Source organism: Sturnira hondurensis, unplaced genomic scaffold (genome assembly GCF_014824575.4).
Source record: "Sturnira hondurensis isolate 20B ecotype Veracruz unplaced genomic scaffold, ASM1482457v3 Scaffold0006437, whole genome shotgun sequence".
Classification (NCBI taxonomy): domain Eukaryota; kingdom Metazoa; phylum Chordata; class Mammalia; order Chiroptera; family Phyllostomidae; genus Sturnira; species Sturnira hondurensis.
This window is the reverse complement of record NW_028079068.1, coordinates 1-21,753: the sequence shown is the minus strand read 5'-3', so window position 1 is coordinate 21,753 and position 21,753 is coordinate 1. Positions and strand designations below refer to the sequence as shown.

Below are 21,753 nucleotides of genomic sequence, written 5' to 3'. Positions count from 1 at the left end.
GTGGGTGGCCTCTGTGTACTGAGGAGAATCTTAAGGACCCCAGGACAACTTTCAGCTGAAAGAAAAAGCAGAGGTCCTGCATCATACGACCACAAGGAAATGGATTCTACCAACCACCTGCATAAGCTTAGAAGCAAATGCTTCTCTCAAAACCTTTGTAGACCCTAACAACAAGATCCAACTAAGCTATGCCTGGGCTCTTGACCTACAGAAACTGTGATATAATAAATGCTTCGTGCTGTTCAATTGGTAGTAATGTGTTTATGCAGGAATAGAAAACTAACACATACAACTATCTTGTGCTGGCATTTTATTAGATATTGATGATGTAATGGCAAGGGAGATGAGAATCGAGCTCTCACAGATCATAAAGACTAATAGGGGAAACAGGTGGATGTTTCCATGAATGTCATACTGTGGGAAGGAAAGAGAGATAGAGAAACACGTAGTGGAGTTGCCATGTAAGGGTCAGAAGAAGACCTCCTTGATGAAGTGCTGGCTGATCGAGGCTAGAAGGGTGAGGAGAAGTTAACCAAAGGAACGCATGGTGGAAGAAATCACTAGGAAGATGAACCAGGACTGAAAAGAGAGCAGAGTGCATACCAGAGTGTGGAGAGAAACAGAGAAGACTTTCACAGGACATAACTTTCAGGAATTGTCAAGAATGTCCTGTGAAGAAGACAGAGGAGGCAACCAGAGAGTAGATACAGGGAGAAAGAAGNTGATGAAGTGCTGGTTGATCGAGGTTAGAAGGGTGAGGAGAAGTTAACCAAAGGAATGCATGGTGGAAGAAATCACTAGGAAGATGAACCAGGACTGAAAAGAGAGCAGAGTGCATACCAGAGTGTGGAGAGAAACAGAGAAGACTTTCACAGGACATAACTTTCAGGAATTGTCAAGAATGTCCTGTGAAGAAGACAGAGGAGGCAACCAGAGAGTAGATACAGGGAGAAAGAAGGTCCTTGGCCTCTGTAATTTAGGTGGGAGAGGCTTCATTTTGCTTAGATGTTGACAGGAAGAATCCAATAGATTGAAGAAGTTGAAAAATAATGTAAAGGGGAGATAATGTATAAGGGAAGTCCATGAGGAAGTCATAGGAGATGAGATCCCTATGAAGGGTACAAATAAGAAGCTAAAGATAGTAAGAAAAAAAACTATTCTTGTAGGTTGGGTGGTGGGCAGTCACATGAGTTATCTTCTGAGGGTTTCACCATCCTTCTATTCCCAGAGATCATCTGCTGATGGTGAGCCCCAAAGGTCATGAGAGAGAGCAGGATGTTTGATGGGGCCATTATGGACAATTGCACAGACAATGGACTTGGAGAATATAGAATTGTCAGTAAGCGCTGAAGACATAATTTCAGAGTTATTAAAAGGGATCACAGCAGGGCACATGGGGCAATGGATCAGAGGCTGGAAGCTTGGAGAAACTAGGAGTGAGGCTCCTAGATAAGGCAAACAGAGAGGATTGTGGTATGGATGGGTCAGCTATGACAAGAAAAAGCAGCAAAGTTGAAGGAAATGGCCTAGTGTCCAAATTTGAGATAATTTTTGTGTACAAGCTGTGGATATTAGTCAGAACCCACATCTATTATTTGTTTTTTGTTTTTCACTTCAGGAGGGGATAAAAAGCATTCAGGTTCACCATATATCAATGTCCAAGAACTAGCCCACCTCTGCAACCTCTACTAACATACGGATTCACTTCTCCCTCAAAGGATGGATCTTCTAACCTCTTCATCCTTTGTAGAGTCTCTTTCTCCAATGGCACAATTCTCTCTCCCCCCATCTCCCTGACCCGTGTTACACTGTCCCTCTCCTACACGAAGGTCCATGGCCTCTCGAATATTAGTCTGAACTCCAATGCTTATGTCACTTGGAATCCTCTCAATTCTGTCTTTTTAGGTATCTTGGGTCTGGGCTGCTAGTCATTTTCCCACCATACAGCATGGTGAAAGGACTAAGCACTCCTCAGAGCTCTTCCTAACGGCACAAAACTCTACCAAAGCCTGAAGCTGCTTTCCTAAATACAGATTTCCCCAGCTGCTATGCCTAGACATCACCTGGGATCCAGATCTTTGTCTCCAGCTGTCTGCTAGAACTGATGGCCCCCCAATCTTTCAAAGATACCAAAAATAACATGCCCCAACTCTCCTGACTCGTTCTCATGCTCCTGATCCTTCAGAGGTAGAAACATTTGTTCTGTTTATCTTGTCTTTGAGAACCGCCACCTAGCCTGTCGCCCAAGTCAGAAACTTGGGAGTTAGCTCAGATACTTCCTTCTTTTCTCTACTCGCAGTCAAATTCATCTGTGGATTGTACGGACACAGCTTCTTTACTCTTTCCCAATTCAGAAATCTGGCAATATTCTCTCTCTCTACCATGGAGACATTAATGATGCCCCCTCTGATGCCTGTGAGATAAGAAAATCTAAATTTCTTTACAGGTCAGGTCCTTTGCTAACACTTGCTCACCTACAAACAGCAATTCTTTCATTGCATTCTCTCTCCATTTTTCTCTAGTATTACTTATTTACAAATACTTTCCAGAAAATGCCACATTGTTATGCTTTTTCTGACTTAAGCACACCCTCAGCTTTACAATATTGTCTCCCTAATTTGTCTGTCTCTTTGGTGACACCTCCTGTGACATGTTCTTATTCTATGTGCTCACAACACATTTTGCTCATCATTATTATGGCAGTTGTCACAAGCTATTACAATTGGCTGATTGATGGCAAAGATTATGTCATATTTATCCACGCACCCCTAGCATAGGTGGCGCCCTCTGAGTAGCTGATGGTTCCATAAATTTTGAATGAATGAACACATGGTAGGGATGTTGCTGAATTTTTCATTGTTCTCACAGTCGACATGAGGAAGAGGTCAGGGATCACAGCATGAATTCTTATTGTCACTTTTTATTGGGTTTTAAAATGTGGATTCTAAATGTGGAGTTGGGGATCCAGTGTAGAAGTCAGGAAGGGGTTGCACTGGGGGAAGGGAGGAACACAGGAGCCTCAGTGGCTCTTAATAATTTTTAGGATCCATCTTGCATAGGGGTGAACTTCTGTGAAGAACCCTTCATTTCCCAGGGTGACGCTGCCTTTTGCCCAGGACAAGATTCCGTGCAACCTCCCAGCGCAGATGGCTGGGGCAGCTGAAACTTCCTGCCAGGGAGAGGGAACAGAAGGTCAATGTCATTCTGTCCTCATGGAACAAGAATAAATCCCAACAAGTGGCACATTATACTAGCAGGGGCATTGAAGCATTGAAGGGGCTGGGCTTATTTATTTATTTTTTGAGAGGTAACAACCCTCTCTTCACATCCACGCAGGCCTCACCTCACCAAGCTCAAGCTTGGCCCAACCCGAGAGCAAGCAGGTGAAGAAAGAGCAAATGGTTCTACTGAGAATTTCTTCCACTCCGAAGGAGGGAAGAGGAATTGATGACAAGCCCAGAGACTGAGTGGGGAAAGGAGAAGGACTTCAGGCCTTTGGGATAAGTATCATTGGATTTTCCACAGTCACCTTCCCTCCTCATGGACCTTTTGCTCTCTTCCTGTCCAGGGAAAAGGAAAGATACCTTAATTCCATACAGGGTGTTCAGAGGTTGTCCCACACACATGATGTTGGTTGCTGTTCTTGGGCTTAGTATACCTTGGCACTCATGGGAGGGAAGAGAATATTGGCTTGTCCAGGTGAGGATGTCAGGTTCACTCACTGCAGGAAAGAGAAGACAAATGAAGCCCAGACTGACTTACTCTCTGGATCCAGGTCCTCCCGGGATCAGCCTCAGTTTTGCATATGTGTGAATCCCTGAGGATATCCCTTGCCGGTAGTGAACATTCCATCCTTCTCAGGGTCCATGGTTCAGTGTCTCTGTATTGGAGCAGTAGATGCAGAGCAGGAGTCCCTCCTCACATCAGATGTCGGGTCTGGTTCCTCTGCACTGTGCGTAATTCAGAAATCTTTGAGGAGCCAGGAGAAAATCATGAGGGACCATGAGAAGAGACAGACAGGCTCCACAAAGCCTTTGTCTCCAAGAAATCTGTCTTTTCAGCACCTACCTCATCTTCTTTAAATGTAGAAATCGAGGGAGAAAACTGTTTTTAATGTGTTTAAGAGTGTTTTGTGATTTTTAAAAATGGATTATTTATCAGTGTGTATATGTAAATATACCTACATATTTTCCTTTAAGTAGTTGTTAGTATCCTGTTGATGTCAGGGTGCAAGGATTCTAATCAAGATATTGTGCAATTTTAATCTCTGGTAGAGAATAGCAAGGAGGAAACAAAAAAACTGACCAGAGGTTGCTCAAGCAAAACTTAATGGTCTGTGGAGCAGGCCCTTTTCCCTGGGGTGTTTCCAATCCTGTGTCCTAAAGAGACAGATTAGACCAAAAAGTGTGTCGGGTCAGAAAAGAGAGGAGTTTGGTTCAGTTTTCAATTTCTAGGGGAACTGAATCAAAGCAGGTAGGACAAGCTAGGTGAAAGTAATCTAGTTACTTGAAATAACAAACTCCCAATCACTACTGGGAGCCTTGCACTAGAGAGCTTATAGAATTAGTTTGTCACCATGGTCCTGACCCGCAGGTGACAGGACCTCACCATGGGTTTGTCACACAGGATCTGTGTGATGAAACCTTCCTATAGTTTTATTTTGTTTTCAAATGGTATGTACTTGCTTTTGTGATGCGTGATGTAATTACTTTGAATAAGACTTATAAAGTCAAGGACAAAAATAGTAAGTCTTTGATTTGTTCAGAAAATATGGTCACTTCGATTCTTAGGAATGTGGCTTCTAAACTGAAAATGAAGTTGCCCAAAGGGAGGAATGTAAAAGTTCCCACGTTTTGTTTTTTCAAAAGAGAATTATTTTAAAAGTTCCCACTTTGTATTTGTTTTTGCAGAACAGATGGCTTGTTCTGTAGCCACCACTGGGGTTTAAATGTGATTACTGTTCATGACATTTTTGCCTCAGTGGACAGAGCCTTGGCAAGTCAATCAATCAATGTCACTTTTTAAAGTCAGCCAATCAGACCCCTCCAAAACACATTCCTCAGAGGACCAACCAATCAACACAACCTCACCCAAGTAACCATGCTTCTTACAGATGATGTCAACTCTCTTTAGCCTCTGAAAGTCCACCAATTCCTGTCCACAAGCTTCCCACAAAACCTCACATAAGCCCTGTAGTCTCCGCTCAGTGAGACTGTGCCTGCTCAGCCTGCTTTTCCTTACTATAAGCCGTACATTTAGCTTTATCATTTCATGTCAGATACTGAGTGGTGGCTCCTTCATCCTTTGACAATCCCTAAAATCTAGAACATAATGGTTATTAGCAGCCCCATGAAGCAAAGGCCACTAAGGACCAACAAATGTGTAAGAAAGCAATGTTCTTCATACAGTGCCCTTGATAAGACACGATCCTGCAGAGATCAGATCTCTGCTCACACCAATTAAAGCTCAGAGGGTGCAGAGGGGGGGCACCCGCAGCCTGTTTGGGTTGGGGCAATTTTTCCAATGCCTGTCTGGCCAGAGAGATAGCCAAAGAGACACCATGGGCGTGTCATAACGTTCAACTCCTGTGAACCCCGCCAGTCCCCGCCCCTCAGTGGGAACCATCAGGTGGAGCAGCAGGTCTAAGAGGAGCAAGTCTCTTTGTGGAAACAGATCTGGCGACAGAAGAGATGGCTCGCCGCACCACCTCCATATCGCTCAGGGTCCACTTGAATCACCCACCATCGACACGGGCTGGGTTGTCTGTGGCCAGGGTGGGAAGTATCCTTGGCTGCCTCCCTACAGCACCCGTGTTGTTTTGGTTTCCCCACCGCTGTTTCAGTGATGGCTTGGTGGACTTCCGGTAGCCGTCCCTGAGGTGGAAAGGCGCCCTCCCACAGGCGCTTTGATATTACCTTTAGAATGAGCCACTAACCCACCTTCATTTAAGTTCAGTTCCCAGGACTCAGATTCTCGTTCTGGAGAGGTAACAATTCCTGCCTATTCCATTCGTTGATGTCCATTGGCTGCTCGTTATCGGCCTCTCTGAATTTTGTCTGTTGGCCTCTAATCTCAGTATTATTAGGTCCTGAAAGTAATTGCTCTAAAGTCAAGAACATTACCTCAGAGCCCCTATTTCCCTCAAGTAGATCCCTCCAGGTTGTCCCCAGCTTGAAGCCAAACACTTACGGTTTTTATATTCATTCCACCTCCAGGTCGGGATGAAGCAGGAGTCATTAAGTGCCAAAGGCTCCAGGGCTATGGCTATGGTGCCCACGTGGGTGTCGAGTGCCGCAGCCTCCGACAGTTTTATCATCATCAGGTCATTTTCCAGCGTGTGCGTGTTGAATTCAGGGTGGCGCATGGCCAGTGAGTAATTCCGTATCTGCTCTTTGTTATTTTTGACGGTGGGTTGAAAAACTCCCAGTCGAATTTTAATGCTTTGGAACAAAGAGGGCAGAGAGATGGTTACACACACACACACACACCCCAAAACAGGGTCATAAAATGTCAGAACTGCAAGATACAACAGAGGCAACTTTCTACAATCATCTTCACTTTATCTCTTAGATCTGAGAACTGACATGACCTCCCTTGGTCTATAAAATAGCAGTAACAATAGCTTTTTATAGCATTGTTATGTTAGGGTCAATGTGTGTATAAAACCTGACTTGCTATCTGCCCCCTAGGACATACCTGTGCAGTCTAATTGTGATGATGGTGATGAAGATGATTTGGATAATCTGAATGAGCAGGCAATAGAGATGGTACCACAACACATTATTCCAGAGCCCTTGCCTATACCACCCTGTCTCAAGCACCTCTTGAGAGAGCATATTGTACGCTTCGTTTCTAGACANGGGTCATAAAATGTCAGAACTGCAAGATACAACAGAGGCAACTTTCTACAATCATCTTCACTTTATCTCTTAGATCTGCGATCTGACATGACCTCCCTTGGTCTATAAAATAGCAGTAACAATAGCTTTTTATAGCATTGTTATGTTAGGGTCAATGTGTATATAAAACCTGACTTGCTATCTGCCCCCTAGGACATACCTGTGCAGTCTAATTGTGATGATGGTGATGAAGATGATTTGGATAATCTGAATGAGCAGGCAATAGAGATGGTACCACAACACATTATTCCAGAGCCCTTGCCTATACCACCCTGTCTCAAGCACCTCTTGAGAGAGCATATTGTACGCTTCGTTTCTAGACACCCTTAGGCCCCTCCCAGCTCCTCTCAGGCCCATGTTATTGTACAGAAACCATGTGCTGCCTGAATTGATCACAGATCGACCCGACCCTTGGCAGTCGGTTAGGACCCCCATTCACCATTTTCCATTATGCTTCCTGGACAAATTCAAACCCCCTTGCTTCCATCACCAGAAATCCAATCGTGCACCAAATAGGAGAGCCATTGCCTGCTATGGAGACTTCATGCAGAATGAGCTTCTTAGAGGAGATGAAGGGTATTTATTTCCTTTGTATTTTTCATAGTGTGCAGAGCAGGGGGTTCTATCTGTGTTCAAGTAAATTGTCTTAAGCGACCAGGTGGCTGAGAGTTCTGAGTGTGAAAGGACCTCTGCATGCCCTTGAAACCCTGAATGGGTGCCGGTTGCACCACGCACTGGGACCCAGTCACAATGGAGACTGAGATTTGCAAGGGACAGTGTAATCTTATGCCGTGCACCCTGGCACTTTGCCCTTGTCCTGGGAATTGCCCCGCCCCCTGGGTATACTCAGCCAACACCGGTCTCTCAGATACCCTGACTACCTGGGGACTCTGTTCCCAGGCCGTAGTTACTTGTGTGCTGTCCCCTCTTCCTGTGGGTCCCTTCTCAGCAAGGAGGTCGCTTAAGGCTGCCCTAACTGAAGTGGATCTCTTGTTTCATTATTGTATATTATAGCGTGCCACTCTTTTCTTTTTGGCTGTTTATTTATTTTGGCTTACTTCCTCTACTATAATGTAGGCTCCATGAGGGGAAATTTGTGTCCATCTGATTCCCCTTGCCGTTTTCTCAATGCATTAAGCAGTCCCTGGCATATAGTGAGTGTTCAGTAAAGACACTGAAGGAAAGGAGACTGTTTACTTTGCATGAGTTACAGTCTTCCTGGCACCTTCCCATTGACCTCTCTTTATTTAAAACCACTTTATTTATTTATTTTTAGAGAGGGAGAAAGAGAGAGAGAGAGAAACATCAATGTGTGGTTTCCTCTCACTCGCCCCTCACCGGGGACCTGGCTTGCAACCCAGGCATGTGCCCTGACTGGGAACCGAACCAGTGACCCTTTGGTTTGTAGGCCGGTGTTCAATCCACTGAGCCATACCAGCCAGGGCTATTGACCTCTCTCTTAAACTGACAAATGTGTATGATTTCCCCCCTTGGGAAGAAGATCCTTTCTCTTCCTGGGCCCTCTTATTCCCTTCGGATGCCATTAGCACATGCTGGGGTGCCTCACCAGAGCCTCTTTTGTTCAACTGCGTCCCCCCTGGCTCCGAGCAAAGGGATACTCACGGTAAGGGGCAGTGAGCAGCTGTCAGGATCCACTCGGGGCTAATGAGAGACCCCACACAGGGTTCCGGGCTGGACTGCAGGTAGACCAAGTAAGGAATAGTAAAATCGCCTGGTGAGCTCAACTTTTCCTTTTTAGACTCTTTGGCCAGAATGACTGCTGAAGAATTGATGAGGTCATAGGTAGAAAGAGAGACAAAGAGGCTGAGAGGTGAATGTTGGCCAGGGCAGTTTTTCCCAGCCCAAGGTTTTATATTTTTGAGGTCTTCAAATTATATTCAATATTCAGCTTAAATTAGGGAGAACCAGGGGTGCTGTTCGAACTGTCCATGTTAAGGAAACCCTGCCAGGCATGGAAGGACAAAGTTAAATGCTCCCTGACTTTGCAGGTGAGAGTGTTAGGTAGCAGTTGGGAATGAGCAGCCAGAGGAGAAATAAAGCAGGGCCCCTTGCCACAACAGTCTAACAGAGAACTTAACACGGGAGGCTGGGGACAAAAGAGACACACATCTCACCCGCTCCCCCAGCCATCCTGAGCCTGGTCCAATGCGATTGCTCTGAGAATCACAAGCCACACTGATAGCTCAGGGGAAGGGGAGCCCTTGAAATTCTTATATATCATCTCTACTAGCTGGGAAAGAAAACCTTTAAAACTGTGGATTAATCCCAAGGTCTAGAAGTGGGAAGAAGAGGGGAACTTAGGCGCTGACTGAAGTATATCACCCCTGAACCCATAGTCAGCACACTCAGATTAACCGAGGGCCCACTTATTGCCAGGTGCTCAAGTGTATAGAAAAAAACTACTAATTAACTTAAAAACAAACTCACTAATGATTTTATTTCCTCCACATGGGGGGGCATTCAGACTAGCTGGGTACCTGGTTGTAGCATCGGGCTTGTATGTGGTCCATAAATAAACTTGCTCTCTCATTCCCACTACACCTGTTTGTTTCTCGTTTGAATTCTTCTCTTGGGAGCATGGTTAGAACTGAGGAGGGGGAGCTCCTGACTCGGGTCTCCCAAGTAACATCTTTTAGGAGGAGGAGCCCCCTATCTTGGGTTTCCTGGTAACCAAAGGGATGGACAAGCTTAGGGTGGGGCCTCGAGGCTTCCCATGTTCAAGCCTCCGCAGCCCACGTTGAGGGAATGTCTACTTTTCCTGTGGCTGTGCAGGAACCATGGCCATCAGCACACACCACACTCAAGAGTCAGGCACTTGCTAGGGACACATCTAACAGGCTCCCTGGCCTCGGAGGGCCTGGGGAGAGCGCTGATGGGGTGGGCTGTGCCCTCGAGCGAGGGTGGTTCCTTCTGTTTCCTTCAGTTAAGTCAAGGAAAGGCTCTCAGCGTTCCAGCTCTTCCCCTGTGGCTAGCTGCCCCCCTTTCTGACCCTTCCCCCTCAACCCATCTCTCCCAAGGCGGCAGCAAGGGCCCAGACCCTCACCAGCTGCGCCCAGGAGAGTGACGATGAGACAGTGCTTCATGGCAGCTGCAATCTCACCAGGAGCAGAGGCGTTGGCTCAAACTGGAAACAATTTCAGTCTTTGCTCCAATTGTCTATGTTAAGAACAGTTGGGGAGGAACTTTAATTGGGGGCTGGGGGGGGACGCAGGGATCTTACAGTATCTGTCTAGTCCGTATCTGAACCCTTTCTAGGACAAAAGCTGGGAGCCATGTCTGCTGTGGGTGAAAGAGAGGAAGGAGCCCACCCAGTGAAGCCGCTGGTGCCTCTTCTCTGCCCCTAAAAATCTCAGGAGTGGTGAGGTGTCTGCTGACATTTTCCCACCCCTCTCTGTGACACAGCTCTTCTCTGTTGTCCTCTCCTGTCTTTGTGACTGCCACCAGAGAGGGTGGGAGGGTGGGAGCTCCGCCCTCACTTGCCACCTCCCCTTCCCCAGAGGCCCTCAGAGAGCCATCTCATAGACGCAAGAAACACTAGGGTAGGAAACAAATGTAATCAATCATCCCCTCCCCGGCATGTGTTTGAGAGACGAGGACGCTGTGGTCCTCAGGGAAGTCGGTGCAGCGTCAGGACTTGGACCCGAGTCTGCAGATGTCCTCGGACAGGTTGCCCTGTGCCTGAGCCCTGGGCTCCCAGAGAGCAGCAGTGCACAAAAATGTCCCCTGGGAGTTTTGTATTCTAGCAAATGGCTTGCCACAAAGAAATACCCTTCCTCATGTGAGTTAGAAGAGTCTTTCTCGAGGCTCCCCTAAGACTTCAGATGACTCCTTGGTTCCCCATGACAAGGTCAAGCACAGACCTTCCCTCTTTGCCCTGAACGGGGACACAGACCCTCCAGCTCCTCATTCACTGCCCCAGGAATGATTAGCTGAGCTTAGGGCTGTTCCCCCCAAAACTAGCTAAACTAGCTAAACAAGAAGTGCCCTGATTGCAAAACAGCCTCTCTGTGAATCTCCCCACTTACAACTTGTCTGTTTCTCCCAATAAAACTCTGAGGCACAACCATCCTGCTGAGAGATTTTCTTTGAGTTTGGAATGTCTTCTTATGGCAGGAATCTGAATAAAATTGATCTCTTTACCTGTTCAGGTGTCTTTGACACTTACGCTTTTCGATGCACCACATTCATCTTTGTAAGTTAGCCTTACATGAAAACTTTCCAGTCCCCCCTCCCCAAGGGATGATAAACAGCAGGGTCAATCAGGGCTATGCACGGGTGTCCAACCTCTGGCCCTCGGGCCACACATGGCCCAGGATGGCTGTGAATGCGGCCCAACACAAAATCGTACATGAAAACATTATGAGATTTTTTGTGTGTGATTTTGTGTTGCAATGTAATGTATATCCCAAGACAGCTCTTCTTCTCCCAGCATGGCCCAGAGACACCCATAGTTGGACACCCCTAACTTCTGTGGTGTCCTTCTCTGGCCTTGGTATCACAGAAGTGCGATAGAATGAGATCGGAAGTGGTCTCTCCCCGGTTTTGGGGGGAAGAGCTTGAAAGGATTGGTGTTAATTCTTCAACTATTTGGTAGAATTCACCAGTGAAGCCACCTGGTTCTGGGGTGTTCTGTGTTGGGAGTTTTTTTTGTTTGTTTGTTTCTGCTTACTATCATCTCTTTGCTGGTTATTTGTTCAGATTTTCTATTTATAAAGTGCGTAGAATGGTGCCGCACAGTGGCAAACAGTAAATGCTATATAAATGCTTGTGAAATAAAATAGCCGTGCCCTTAGGGTCCTCATGTTTTCCAGGCTTCTGGGGACATCTTTTTATCTGAGTGGCCAGGGACTGTTGTGAATCTTTGGAGCATTTTCATGTTTGTTAACATAACACCAAAGAACAGAGAACATGGAGTCAAACTTCTAGGGCTGGAACCCCAGCCTCAGGGCCTCCGTGAGCCCCCAGATTCTAAACTGTAAAGTAAGAGAGATGTTAGTACCTACTTCATAGGGTACTTGTGAGGATTAACTAGTTAAGTGTTATTTAAAAGCACAAACATCGAATGCAGCACAGAGAAAATGCTTTGAAGTGCCTGTTTTTATGAACACATATTTGCTTCTCTGCAGAAGCGAGCAATGGGTCCTGAATCCTGCCAAGGAGCAAACCCTCAGCACGTTCCTGGCCCACAGACTGTGTGTTCCGCCCCAGCAGGGCCCAGAGCGCCTTTCTTCCTGGAGTCGGGGATTCAGAATCGTCACACGCCTGTGGGATGAAGGCGTCCCCAGTTCAGCAGAGCTTCCTCTACTGAGAGACCAGATTATTGAGTGTACCGAGAAGTAAATTCCTTCTACCCAGTATGCAGCCTATTTGAAAAAAAAATTACAGCTAAGCTGATATTGCTTTATCTTTTATGCCTGAAAAAGGTCATAACCTCGAAGTTGACAGGTGAGTTGCCATTGCCTCAGAATTTTCAGGAGCAAGTGATAAGCAAATTTATCTGTTACTGTAATTAGACAAAAAAACCCACACATTTTTAATCTCTTTGTATCGTCCCTATTCTTAGATTTTTCCCTCTTTACATGTCCTTAGTTTGCTACAAAAATACCATGTCTTTCTGGGTCTTACTGAATCAGGAATTCGGTATTTATTTGTAGTAAATATTTTGGTCAGAGCTACCTCTTCTGACTCCAAAATGGCTTTTTATTTTAAATTGTATCGTGTTTTCATCGGTCTTGATGCTTCTTGTAGTTCACTACAAACAGATTTGCTCTCCGCTCACCCACTCCTTTCTCCAGCTTGCTGGGGGGCGTGGGCGTTGATCAGTGTTACAGTCCTATAACGTCTGTTTGTTTACCCAGCGAGCATGCACGTGCCATGAAGTCAGGACTTTTGACTGTTTTCTTCCCTAACGCATCTTTAGTGCCCAAAGCAGGGTCAGGCTGTGATAAGTGCGTCAGGTAAAGGGCTGGATACATGGATAGAAGAGTTACATTGAGTCCCCCACGGGACACACCGGGTTTATTTAATCAATGCTCTATTAATAGATACGTGACGTGTTGCTGGAATTTTAGGGTTAGGTAGACAGTGCATTAAGAAACATCCTGGATTAGCCGAACGGAGGTTGTGGCTGCCTTCTTAACACCCACTCTTCCTCCTCTTGTTAACTACCCTTAAATTATTCTGTTAACCAAATGTCTACCAGGTAGGTCATGTTTATTGAATGCAGAGCAAAAGGTCCACCCCTCGCTCTGATGGCATGCTGTGAAACTCAATGGTGAGTTAATAGCGTAATCCCATTTAATGATTGATTTAGGGATGCATAAGTGACCAAATTCCACTAAGATGACACCATGTAGTATCTGCTGGGGACTTCTGGGAAAGGAAGCCTTTCAGACCCTCTGGGGGCCACTCTGTTTCTTCCTCCGCCCAGATGCAAACCAGGGGGAGCACCGCCTTGAGGCTTTACTCTTACGGGAGAGACGACAGTAACTCGGAGAGCAGACACGAAGGAAGTGGGTCCTTGATAACATTATTGAATTGCTGGGATCAAACCGTCCTTGAAGGCTTCCCTAGTTCTAAACTTTTATTAGTGCATTTTGTTAAGGCTGTATGAGTTGGGTATTCTTTTCCTTATAGCCATGTGATTCCTAAAACATACACTCACATTTAGACATTTTTATATGCCTGTGTTAAGGGGATAGACTTCTAGAAGTTGATTCCTGGTGTAACAAGCATACAGACATCCACCTTAATATAAATTCACACATTGTGAACAGCTTTTAAACAAAAGAGAAAGTGACAAGATGTGCTGAAAAGGGACCTGTGGGTAGCATTGAGAAAAATGATTCATTTGCCCCTATCATTCTTTTCTCTGTGCTGCCCTGGTCTTTCTTCTCTTACGCATCTCACTTAATCTTTGTCAGGTCTCTGAATCTCCCCTCTGCCCGCGGTGGTTCGGCGCGTGGCTGTATATTGATGATGGGGGTGACAAAGGTGGAAAACCATCTCAGAGTGAACAGGAATCTTTCAACTCATTTGTTTCTGGGGAGAAGCCTGATCTTTTTCGTTGAGTAGATCGAAGGCTACTTACTTTAATAAAGAGAAGTTATATGTGTAATTAATTGAAGCCATATGCAAATGTAGAAGCAACCAATGTGAAGTAAGGACATAAGACAGGGCCCATTAATTATGACCGAATGTTCAAGACCCTTGAATGCAAAGCTCGGGAATTTGGACTTTTCCCTAATGGCAGCAATAGGCGATGTTAAGGGGTCAGGGCTGCTCCCTGCAGGTATACCACCCTGAGTTACAAAGGTATAGAAAATTTATTGTGGGGGCACGTGTCTTCCTATACTCTCCTCCCCCACCATACTCACTGTGAAGTGTTTGTGTCCCCCCCCAAATCCATAAGTTCAAGCCCCAACCCCCAGAGAGTTGGTATTGGGAGTTGGGGCTTTGGGAGGTAGTTAGGCTTAGATGAGGTCATTCAGGTGGAATTTCCATGATGGGATTGGTGTCCTTATAAGAAGATGTTAGAACTAGCTCTCTCCGCCATGTGAGGAGAAGGGATAAGGTCTATAAGGAAGTAGGCTCTTACCACTTCCTGCTGGTACTTGATCTTGGACTTCCCAGCCTCCAGAACTGTGAGAAATTGTTTGTTGTTCAAGCCACCAAGTGTACAGTTCTCTGGCGACAGCACCTCAAACCGATCGATGAAGGCACACCTCTTTTTCACCTGCCCACTGGGACCACAAACGTTTTCCTCTTTCAGACCTCCCCCATCTACTCCAGTATTTCCATGCTCAGACCTCACTGCGTCTTTCTCCTTGAGCCATGCCAGATATGCACAGAAACCACGTGTTGGGCCTCATGCTCCCAACCACCCTCTGGATGATTGTGGGACAAACTGGAGCTGGGGGAGGGTGTTGCTGCCTCATGCTGCCTTTCCAGGTAGAACTGAGAAAACAAATATCTGCTCTCTCTCACCAAGACTCCTATGACCTTAAAGTACTAGGTCTGTGTTCTGCAATCTTATCTACATTCACACTTTTTTTTTCTTTGCATACAGTTCAAAATAGTTCATAATTTGGGCTGGAGGCTGGACAGACTGGTGTTGGAAGAGGGGCCCAGATTGCTCCCGGCATCATGCCTGCTAGAGCAATAAAATCGCAGTTAGAAACGAAGAAAGATCTCGGACAGCGGCCGCATAAATAGGTGAAATCTTGAATAATGCAGAAACTCTGAGATTTTAAAAGCTTCCTCCTTCTAGAGATGTTCGTCATCCAGCCTCACAGAGTTGCATGGAGATTAGAGAAAAATGTAGCTAGAGCACAGGGCGGCAGCTGCAGGGATGCTTGGGGGATGAGGACAGCCAGGGCTTCCTCCCAGCTTTCCTGCGCACTAGCTGAGTAACTTTGGGAAGGTGATTTTTAACTTTCTGCATTGCAGTGTCACTGTCTGTTTAAAAATGTGATGGTGACAGTGACCCCTCACGTTATTCGTCTTCATATCCTCTGTGTCCCATGCAGCCTGGCATAGAGTAGGTGAGCAGTGAAGTTATTTTGATTAGGTGAATAAATAACTAAACAACCTTTCAAATTGTACCCTCGTATAAGAGTTCCATTCTATGACCACCCTCGGACGCAACAGCCAATTTCAAGAGAAAGCTGATGAATACCAATGAAGCCAGTTCTTGGGCATATTTGGTGCGGGACAAAATGCTTTTATTTAGGGACTGTCTTTGGGCATAGGAAGAAGGCGACGTTGTCTGGCAGGAAGGTGCGTTTAGTTGGCAGCTATGGTGTTCTGAATCCAGCTCACGTAGTTGCAGACCTTGGTGTACACACCAGGCCTGCCCTTCAAAGCGCAGCCGTAGCCCCAGGAGACAATGCCCTGCAGCTGTCCGTTGCAGACCACAGGGCCACCGGAGTCACCCTGAGCAAGAGGGGAAAGCCACTCAGAACTCTCAGCCACACCCAGATGGGTAAAGGCTCAGTGTCCCTCCATTATCTGGGGGCCGTCTCTTCAGGCTGCTGGTCCTGCATAAAGCCCCTTCTCTCCCCACTGGAAACCTCAGCCTCCATCTCCATACCGCAACCCCATTCTTCCTCCTCCTTCCTTCTAGATCCTTCTCGTTCCTTAGATGCCGAAGAAGAGGTGAGAATGGGTGAGTGTAAGCCCTGCTCCTTTCAGAGAGTGCCCTTCTACAGTGGGCCTCCTCCGAAGGGCACCTTAGATGTCCTATTTGCAAATCACCTCAGTATATCGTTTTACCCTTAATTCTAACCATTCATATGGTGAAAAGGAAAACAGTCATTTGTCACAAACCTACCCCTCACCCCTCATGATCAGTCCCAGAGAAAGCCTTTCAATGTTCTGTGTTCCAGGAGAGGGAAAACTGGGTGGAGGTGGCTGAGATGGAGTTGGAAAGAGAAGGGATGCGAAGGAACTCACCTGGCAAGAGTCCTTGCCACCCCCCAGGAAGCCCACGCAAATCATGTTGTCGGTGATCTGGCTTGGGTAGGCACTGTTACAAGCTCTGCTGGAGAGGATGGGAGCATCCAGACACTGTGGCAGTTCAGGGTAATTGCCTGTTGGGCACAGGAGTGGGAATAGAAGAAGGTTATCCACAGGATTCCTAGCCAATTTGTGTCCCACGATCTCTCCCCTCCTTCCCAATACTGCCACGCTTTCATGGGGGTTGCCAGTAGCGTCTACTTTGGAAGAACAACTTATCTGGAAGGTCTTCTTCCAAAGAGTTTTGATCAATAAGTGGTTACCTCTCTGAGACTAGCGTCAGTGGTCACAGATCTCAAATCTAGAGACTTCACTTCTCAAGCGGGTCTTTGCCTCAGGCAGCTCCAAATCCCTTAGCCTTGGCTCTGCTTACTGCTCAGTTCTCAGTTCTCTGCTGATCACTCGTCGCTTCTGTTGACTACCTGGCATCTTTATTACAGTTCATTTGTGTTGTGTTTTTCAGCAAAGGAATCTTCCTCATTCCTATGAATATATTCTAAGGCTCCAATGTCCACAGACTCCCTCTGGGAACCTTGTCCTGAGCTGCAGTTTGGACTAACTGACCCCCCACCATGCCCTTGACCTCCAGGATTCTCAGACCTGGCGCTCGTGCCTCATGGGACACTTACTGCCAAAGCTCTTGGTGTTGCCCCAGCCGGAGATGAGACACTGGGTGCCAGGACCTGCACAACTTTTTGGCAGAGAGATAGGGGCGACTTGAGAGTTGAAGGTGACGGGTGAGCTCAGTTTAATCAGCATGATGTCATTATCCAAGGTATCGGCATCGAAGTTGGGGTGGCGGATGATCTTGGCAGCATTAATGAATTGCTCGGTGCCCTCAGAAAGTTTGATGTTGTACTCTCCCAGACGCACCTGGATTTGGCTGGATGAAAGGATTAAAAGTTTTCTCTAAGTTTGTAACTCAAGCTTTCCCCCTTACTGAGGAGCCCTAGTCACAGGCGTGTGCACAGATACCACCTGCTTCCAGCATTTGCACACACAGGTAGCTGTACACTTAAAGTAGTCCCAGCAGATATGGTGCAGTTAGGTGGGTGTCCCTGAAGGCACAGACTCACAGCCCTTGCTCTTGTTGGAAGAGTGAGGTATAGGAATGGGAACCAAATGGCACCATTGAAACAGCGGGAGCCCACCATTTCTCCCCTGGTTGGGATTACCAAGTATGACAGGGAGACGGGGCGGCAATCAGAGTTATGAGAGCAGAATGAGCTTGCTTATTGTCAATGTCCTGGAAATTTCATGTATTTTATTACCTCCATATTGCCTTGTTTCTGGGTAAGCTATAAGGATTAATGCCCTCAAGCTAGTTGTATGTGTACCTCACCACTCCCTATTCCCCTCCCGTATCTTTATTGGGAAGGACATCAGGGAACTCTAAGGGCACCATGTGAAAGTCCCTCAAGACATTGTTCAGTGCCTGGGGGAACAATGAAGTTCTTAGAACCTGCATGTTCACCCCTCAATCCCAACTCTGTTGTTTACCTCTCTCGGGCTGTGGCAGGGCCAGGGGATGAGTTGATTCTAAGCACAGAGGTGTGAGGCTTGGTGACTTACGACTTGTAGCAGTGAGAGGCGGACACCACCCACTGGCTGTTGATGAGGGAGCCGCCGCAGAAGTGGTAGCCAATGTTCAGGGACACCTGGTAGGGGATGCTGTTCCTTGGGCAGGTGTAGCCCCCGACGATCTTGTCATCATCATCACTGGAGGAAGCAACTGACAGAGGAAAGTTGGGAAACTGCTCGTTAAACGGGTCCATCTTGGAATTTGGACTCACCTCCAAGTATTTGCAGATTAACGAGAAAAGATCAAATAATATATTCCTGTCGCACATAATCAGGAAATAGTGATATTTAATGTAATTTTTCTAAAACCTAATTTTTTTTTACCTTTAACACCTACCCTATTTATCCACTGGTAAGTATCTAATTTGTTTTAAATCCTTACCTGAGAACATGCTTATTCATTTCAGAGAGAGTGGAAAGGAGTGACTGGAGAGAGAGAGAGAGAGAGAGAGAGACATCTCACCAGTGTTTCTCATTGATGTTCAGTTGCCCCAACTATGGACCGAACCTACAACCCAGGCATTTGCCCTGGCTTGGAATCGAACCTGCGACCTTTCTGTTTATAGAATGACAGGAAATGACTGGAAATTTCGTGTATTTATTACCTCCATATTGCCTTGTTTCTGGGTGAGCTATTAAGGATTAATGCCCTCAAGCTAGTTGTATGTATACCTCACCACTCCCTATTCCCCTCCCATATCTTTATTGGGAAGGACATCAGGGAACTCTAAGGGCACCACATGAAAGTCCCTCAAGACATAGTTCAGTGCCTGGGGGAACAATGAAGTTCTTAGAACCTGCATGTTCACCCCTCAACCCCAACCAACTGAACCACGCCAGCCAGGGGCATGATTTTTAGTTTATGCTTTCAACTTGATAAATACACTGTTTGATTCACATGTGATGCCTCCCCACACATAGAGAGGAGACTCTTTACATAATAAATGTCCCAAACCCCACCACCTAAGAATAAGTCTGTGCTCAGCAGCCATGCAAATGGGTGTTCAATAAAGCTTCACAGTACCCAGGGTTATGTTTGTCTGTGGTGGTTGGCATAGAATACATACGCCCAGGAGGTAACAGGAAGAAAGCTTTGAGAAACCACCCAAGAATGTGCTTTCCTAGAAGGAAAATGAGAATTCTGTACTTCCATCCCCCTCCACCACCCCAGAAATTCTCTTTTAGGTTCTCACCTAAAATTTTCACAAAATAATTTGATAGAACGTTGTAAGTTTTCCATTGCTTACCTTTCTCCCTTTACGCCAATTATCTCTCCAACATTTTTCAGTTGATTCAGATATGCTAAGATTTCTTATGGCTCCAAAAGTATTTCATTATATTATATGTGCCCTCTTGTCCATGTATGTTAAAGTAGTTTTGAGAAAGACATTTCCAGGTATACAGACCACTGTATGGAATTTATTACCTGCCCAATTTGGGAAAATTTAGTAGTATAAAAATAGTCATTTCTCTATCTCATTTGATGATTGACTGACATGTTATTTTTACAGTGGAGAGGTTTAATTAGCAGAGACGTAAAACCCTGCCCATAGCTTTTATTAGTGAGAAGTGAAATATCTTGGCCTGTTCTGATCCCTGCTAAGATGCCCTTTAGTCTAGAGGAGATTCAGGGTCTGACCCTCCCAGCCTCTGCAAGAGGCACAAGATTCGTCATTAGTCCTAGTTGTTAACTCCAAATCCTTAGCAAGGTCAGAGGTGCATTTCCTCACTCCTGAGTATCCTTTTCTCTCCTCTCTCCTTCATGGAGTTTACCTTCAATCTTAGGGCAGATTCTGCCCCTTTATGCCTACTCTACCCTGATCACTTCCACTCAGCAATCTCTCCCCAACAAGTATGGTTCATGTGTCTGTAAACATACAAACTATGCACTTGCTGTCTCGACCTTTTAAGATTCTTGAGTATAAAAGAGATTATATTCAACACTCATTATTGTCTTCCAGAGTACGACGTGCAAGCTTAAATATGTGCTGGATACCTAAGGATTCATTTAGCTGCAGAGACTCACCAGCAGCTCCCAGGAGAGCGAAGAAGACGAAGACCTTCATGGTTGCTCACCACGTCTGGATTTGTGTAGGACGAAGGGCTTTATTCCTCCACTATTTATACCTCCAGGCTCGTCATCACGGCCATGGCCACAGACACGTGATTTCACGGGCAACTCACAAATCCCAATTTAGAATTCAGTTCTGTATCAAATTGAAGATAATTCAGCATTAAATGTAAACATTTAACTACTTTTTCCAGAGGGTTATGGGAATGAAAGTGAGGACCCCACCTGGTGAGAGCTGTTCCCTATAATAAAAAAGTAAGTTGGAATAAGGTCATGGAACAGGGCTGCAGATGTCCTGATTCCCAGGCAGAAGTCTTCAACACTTGGTTGTTCCTCTGACAGCTGTGAACCTTTATCCTGAAGAGGACCTTGTACATGACACCCTTGATGTTGAATTAACTCTGGCTCTTTTGCAATCATAAAACTTTTCTTGTGGCAACTCTGGTCTCATATATCCATGTTAACTTTTCATGACTAACAGAAGCAACTTACTCCCCTGAGAAGAGAAAAATTACTCTGATTGGCAATTACAAGAGATCTAAAGAGAGAGTGAAAGAATGGTAACTTACATGAATCCAGAACTTACTGTGTATTAGGACTTTTAAAAATACTCTGCCTATGGTTAATTTAGTAATTCTCATACTGACCCTACCAAACACCTATTATTATCCCCACTTTACAGATGGGAAAACAGAGACACACAAAAGTACAGGGAACTTGACCCAAACCATGCGACAAGTACATGGTAGGATCAGGATCCCAACCCAGGAAACTGGGCTTCAGAGTCCATGCTATTAACCACTGGGAAACACTTCCCCAGTAAGTTCATCAAAACCTGGAGACCAAGGTGACAGAATTCTTGGCCAATAATAAGACCATTGAAATTTGCGGAGTGCTCACAATGTGTCAAGCACCGTGAACAGAATCTCCATACATCGGTTCATCCAGTCCTCACCAACAGTCATAAAGACTACGCCTATGGTTTTTACCTTTTGGTAGGTGAGGAGGGTGAGGCTTAGAGACGTTTTGTGATTTGAGGTAAGTTTTACAGTTATTAAGTGGTCAACATAAGGTTCAAACTCAAGCAGTACCGTATTAAGGTTCATGTCTTCCACCGTGATACCATAAACATAAGCAAAGACAACAATCTGCATGCTATCAAATTAAGGGATGACCCCAGGGAGCACAGGAAATTCTGATAAATCTAAGAAATGGGTTCTTGGAGCAGGAAGTATCATACTAATGGGGCACAGAAGGGCACACTCAGTCAGAGCTAACCCCTCCTTTATACACCCGAAGTTATACCCGAAGGGTCCACCAGGGGGCTCTGTCTGCTTCAGCAAATCATCCCTCCAGAAGTAGGTCCTGTTTCCTCTACATTTGAAATTTTGCTGATATGAAGATGATTTACCAAAAGAGTTTCTCAACCCCATTGACATTTTGGGCCAGATAGTTTTTTGTTGTGGGGAACTGCCCTGCACACTGTACCATATTAAACATATGTATATATTTTAATCCTCACCCAAGAACATATTTATTGATTTGAGAGAGAGAGGAAGGGGGGAAGAGAGAGAAACATCAACCCATTGCCGCCTGTTCATGCCCTGACTGGTGATCGAACCCCCAACCTTTTGGTATGCAGGGTGATATTCCAACCAACTGAGC

General features: G+C 45.7%; 2 protein-coding genes across 2 annotated transcripts; both read right to left on the bottom strand.

Annotated features, from left to right (window-relative positions):
* Positions 1 to 3,019: 3,019 nt before the first annotated feature.
* On the bottom strand, positions 3,020 to 10,003 carry LOC118989193 (serine protease 58-like). Its single transcript, XM_037049285.1, has 5 exons — positions 9,964 to 10,003; positions 8,523 to 8,679; positions 6,190 to 6,440; positions 3,585 to 3,721; positions 3,020 to 3,169 (listed from the first exon to the last, which is right to left on the bottom strand). Exons 1-5 carry the CDS (start codon positions 10,001 to 10,003, stop codon positions 3,020 to 3,022), a joined length of 735 nt encoding a protein of 244 aa, XP_036905180.1.
* A 5,628-nt stretch (positions 10,004 to 15,631) lies between these two features.
* LOC118989218 (trypsin-like) lies at positions 15,632 to 20,102 on the bottom strand. The gene is made up of 5 exons (XM_037049300.1): positions 20,044 to 20,102; positions 18,009 to 18,168; positions 17,066 to 17,319; positions 16,374 to 16,510; positions 15,632 to 15,854 (listed from the first exon to the last, which is right to left on the bottom strand). The coding sequence occupies exons 1-5, from the start codon at positions 20,081 to 20,083 to the stop codon at positions 15,705 to 15,707; spliced, it is 741 nt and encodes a 246-aa protein (XP_036905195.1). The 5' UTR covers positions 20,084 to 20,102; the 3' UTR covers positions 15,632 to 15,704.
* Positions 20,103 to 21,753: the final 1,651 nt, after the last annotated feature.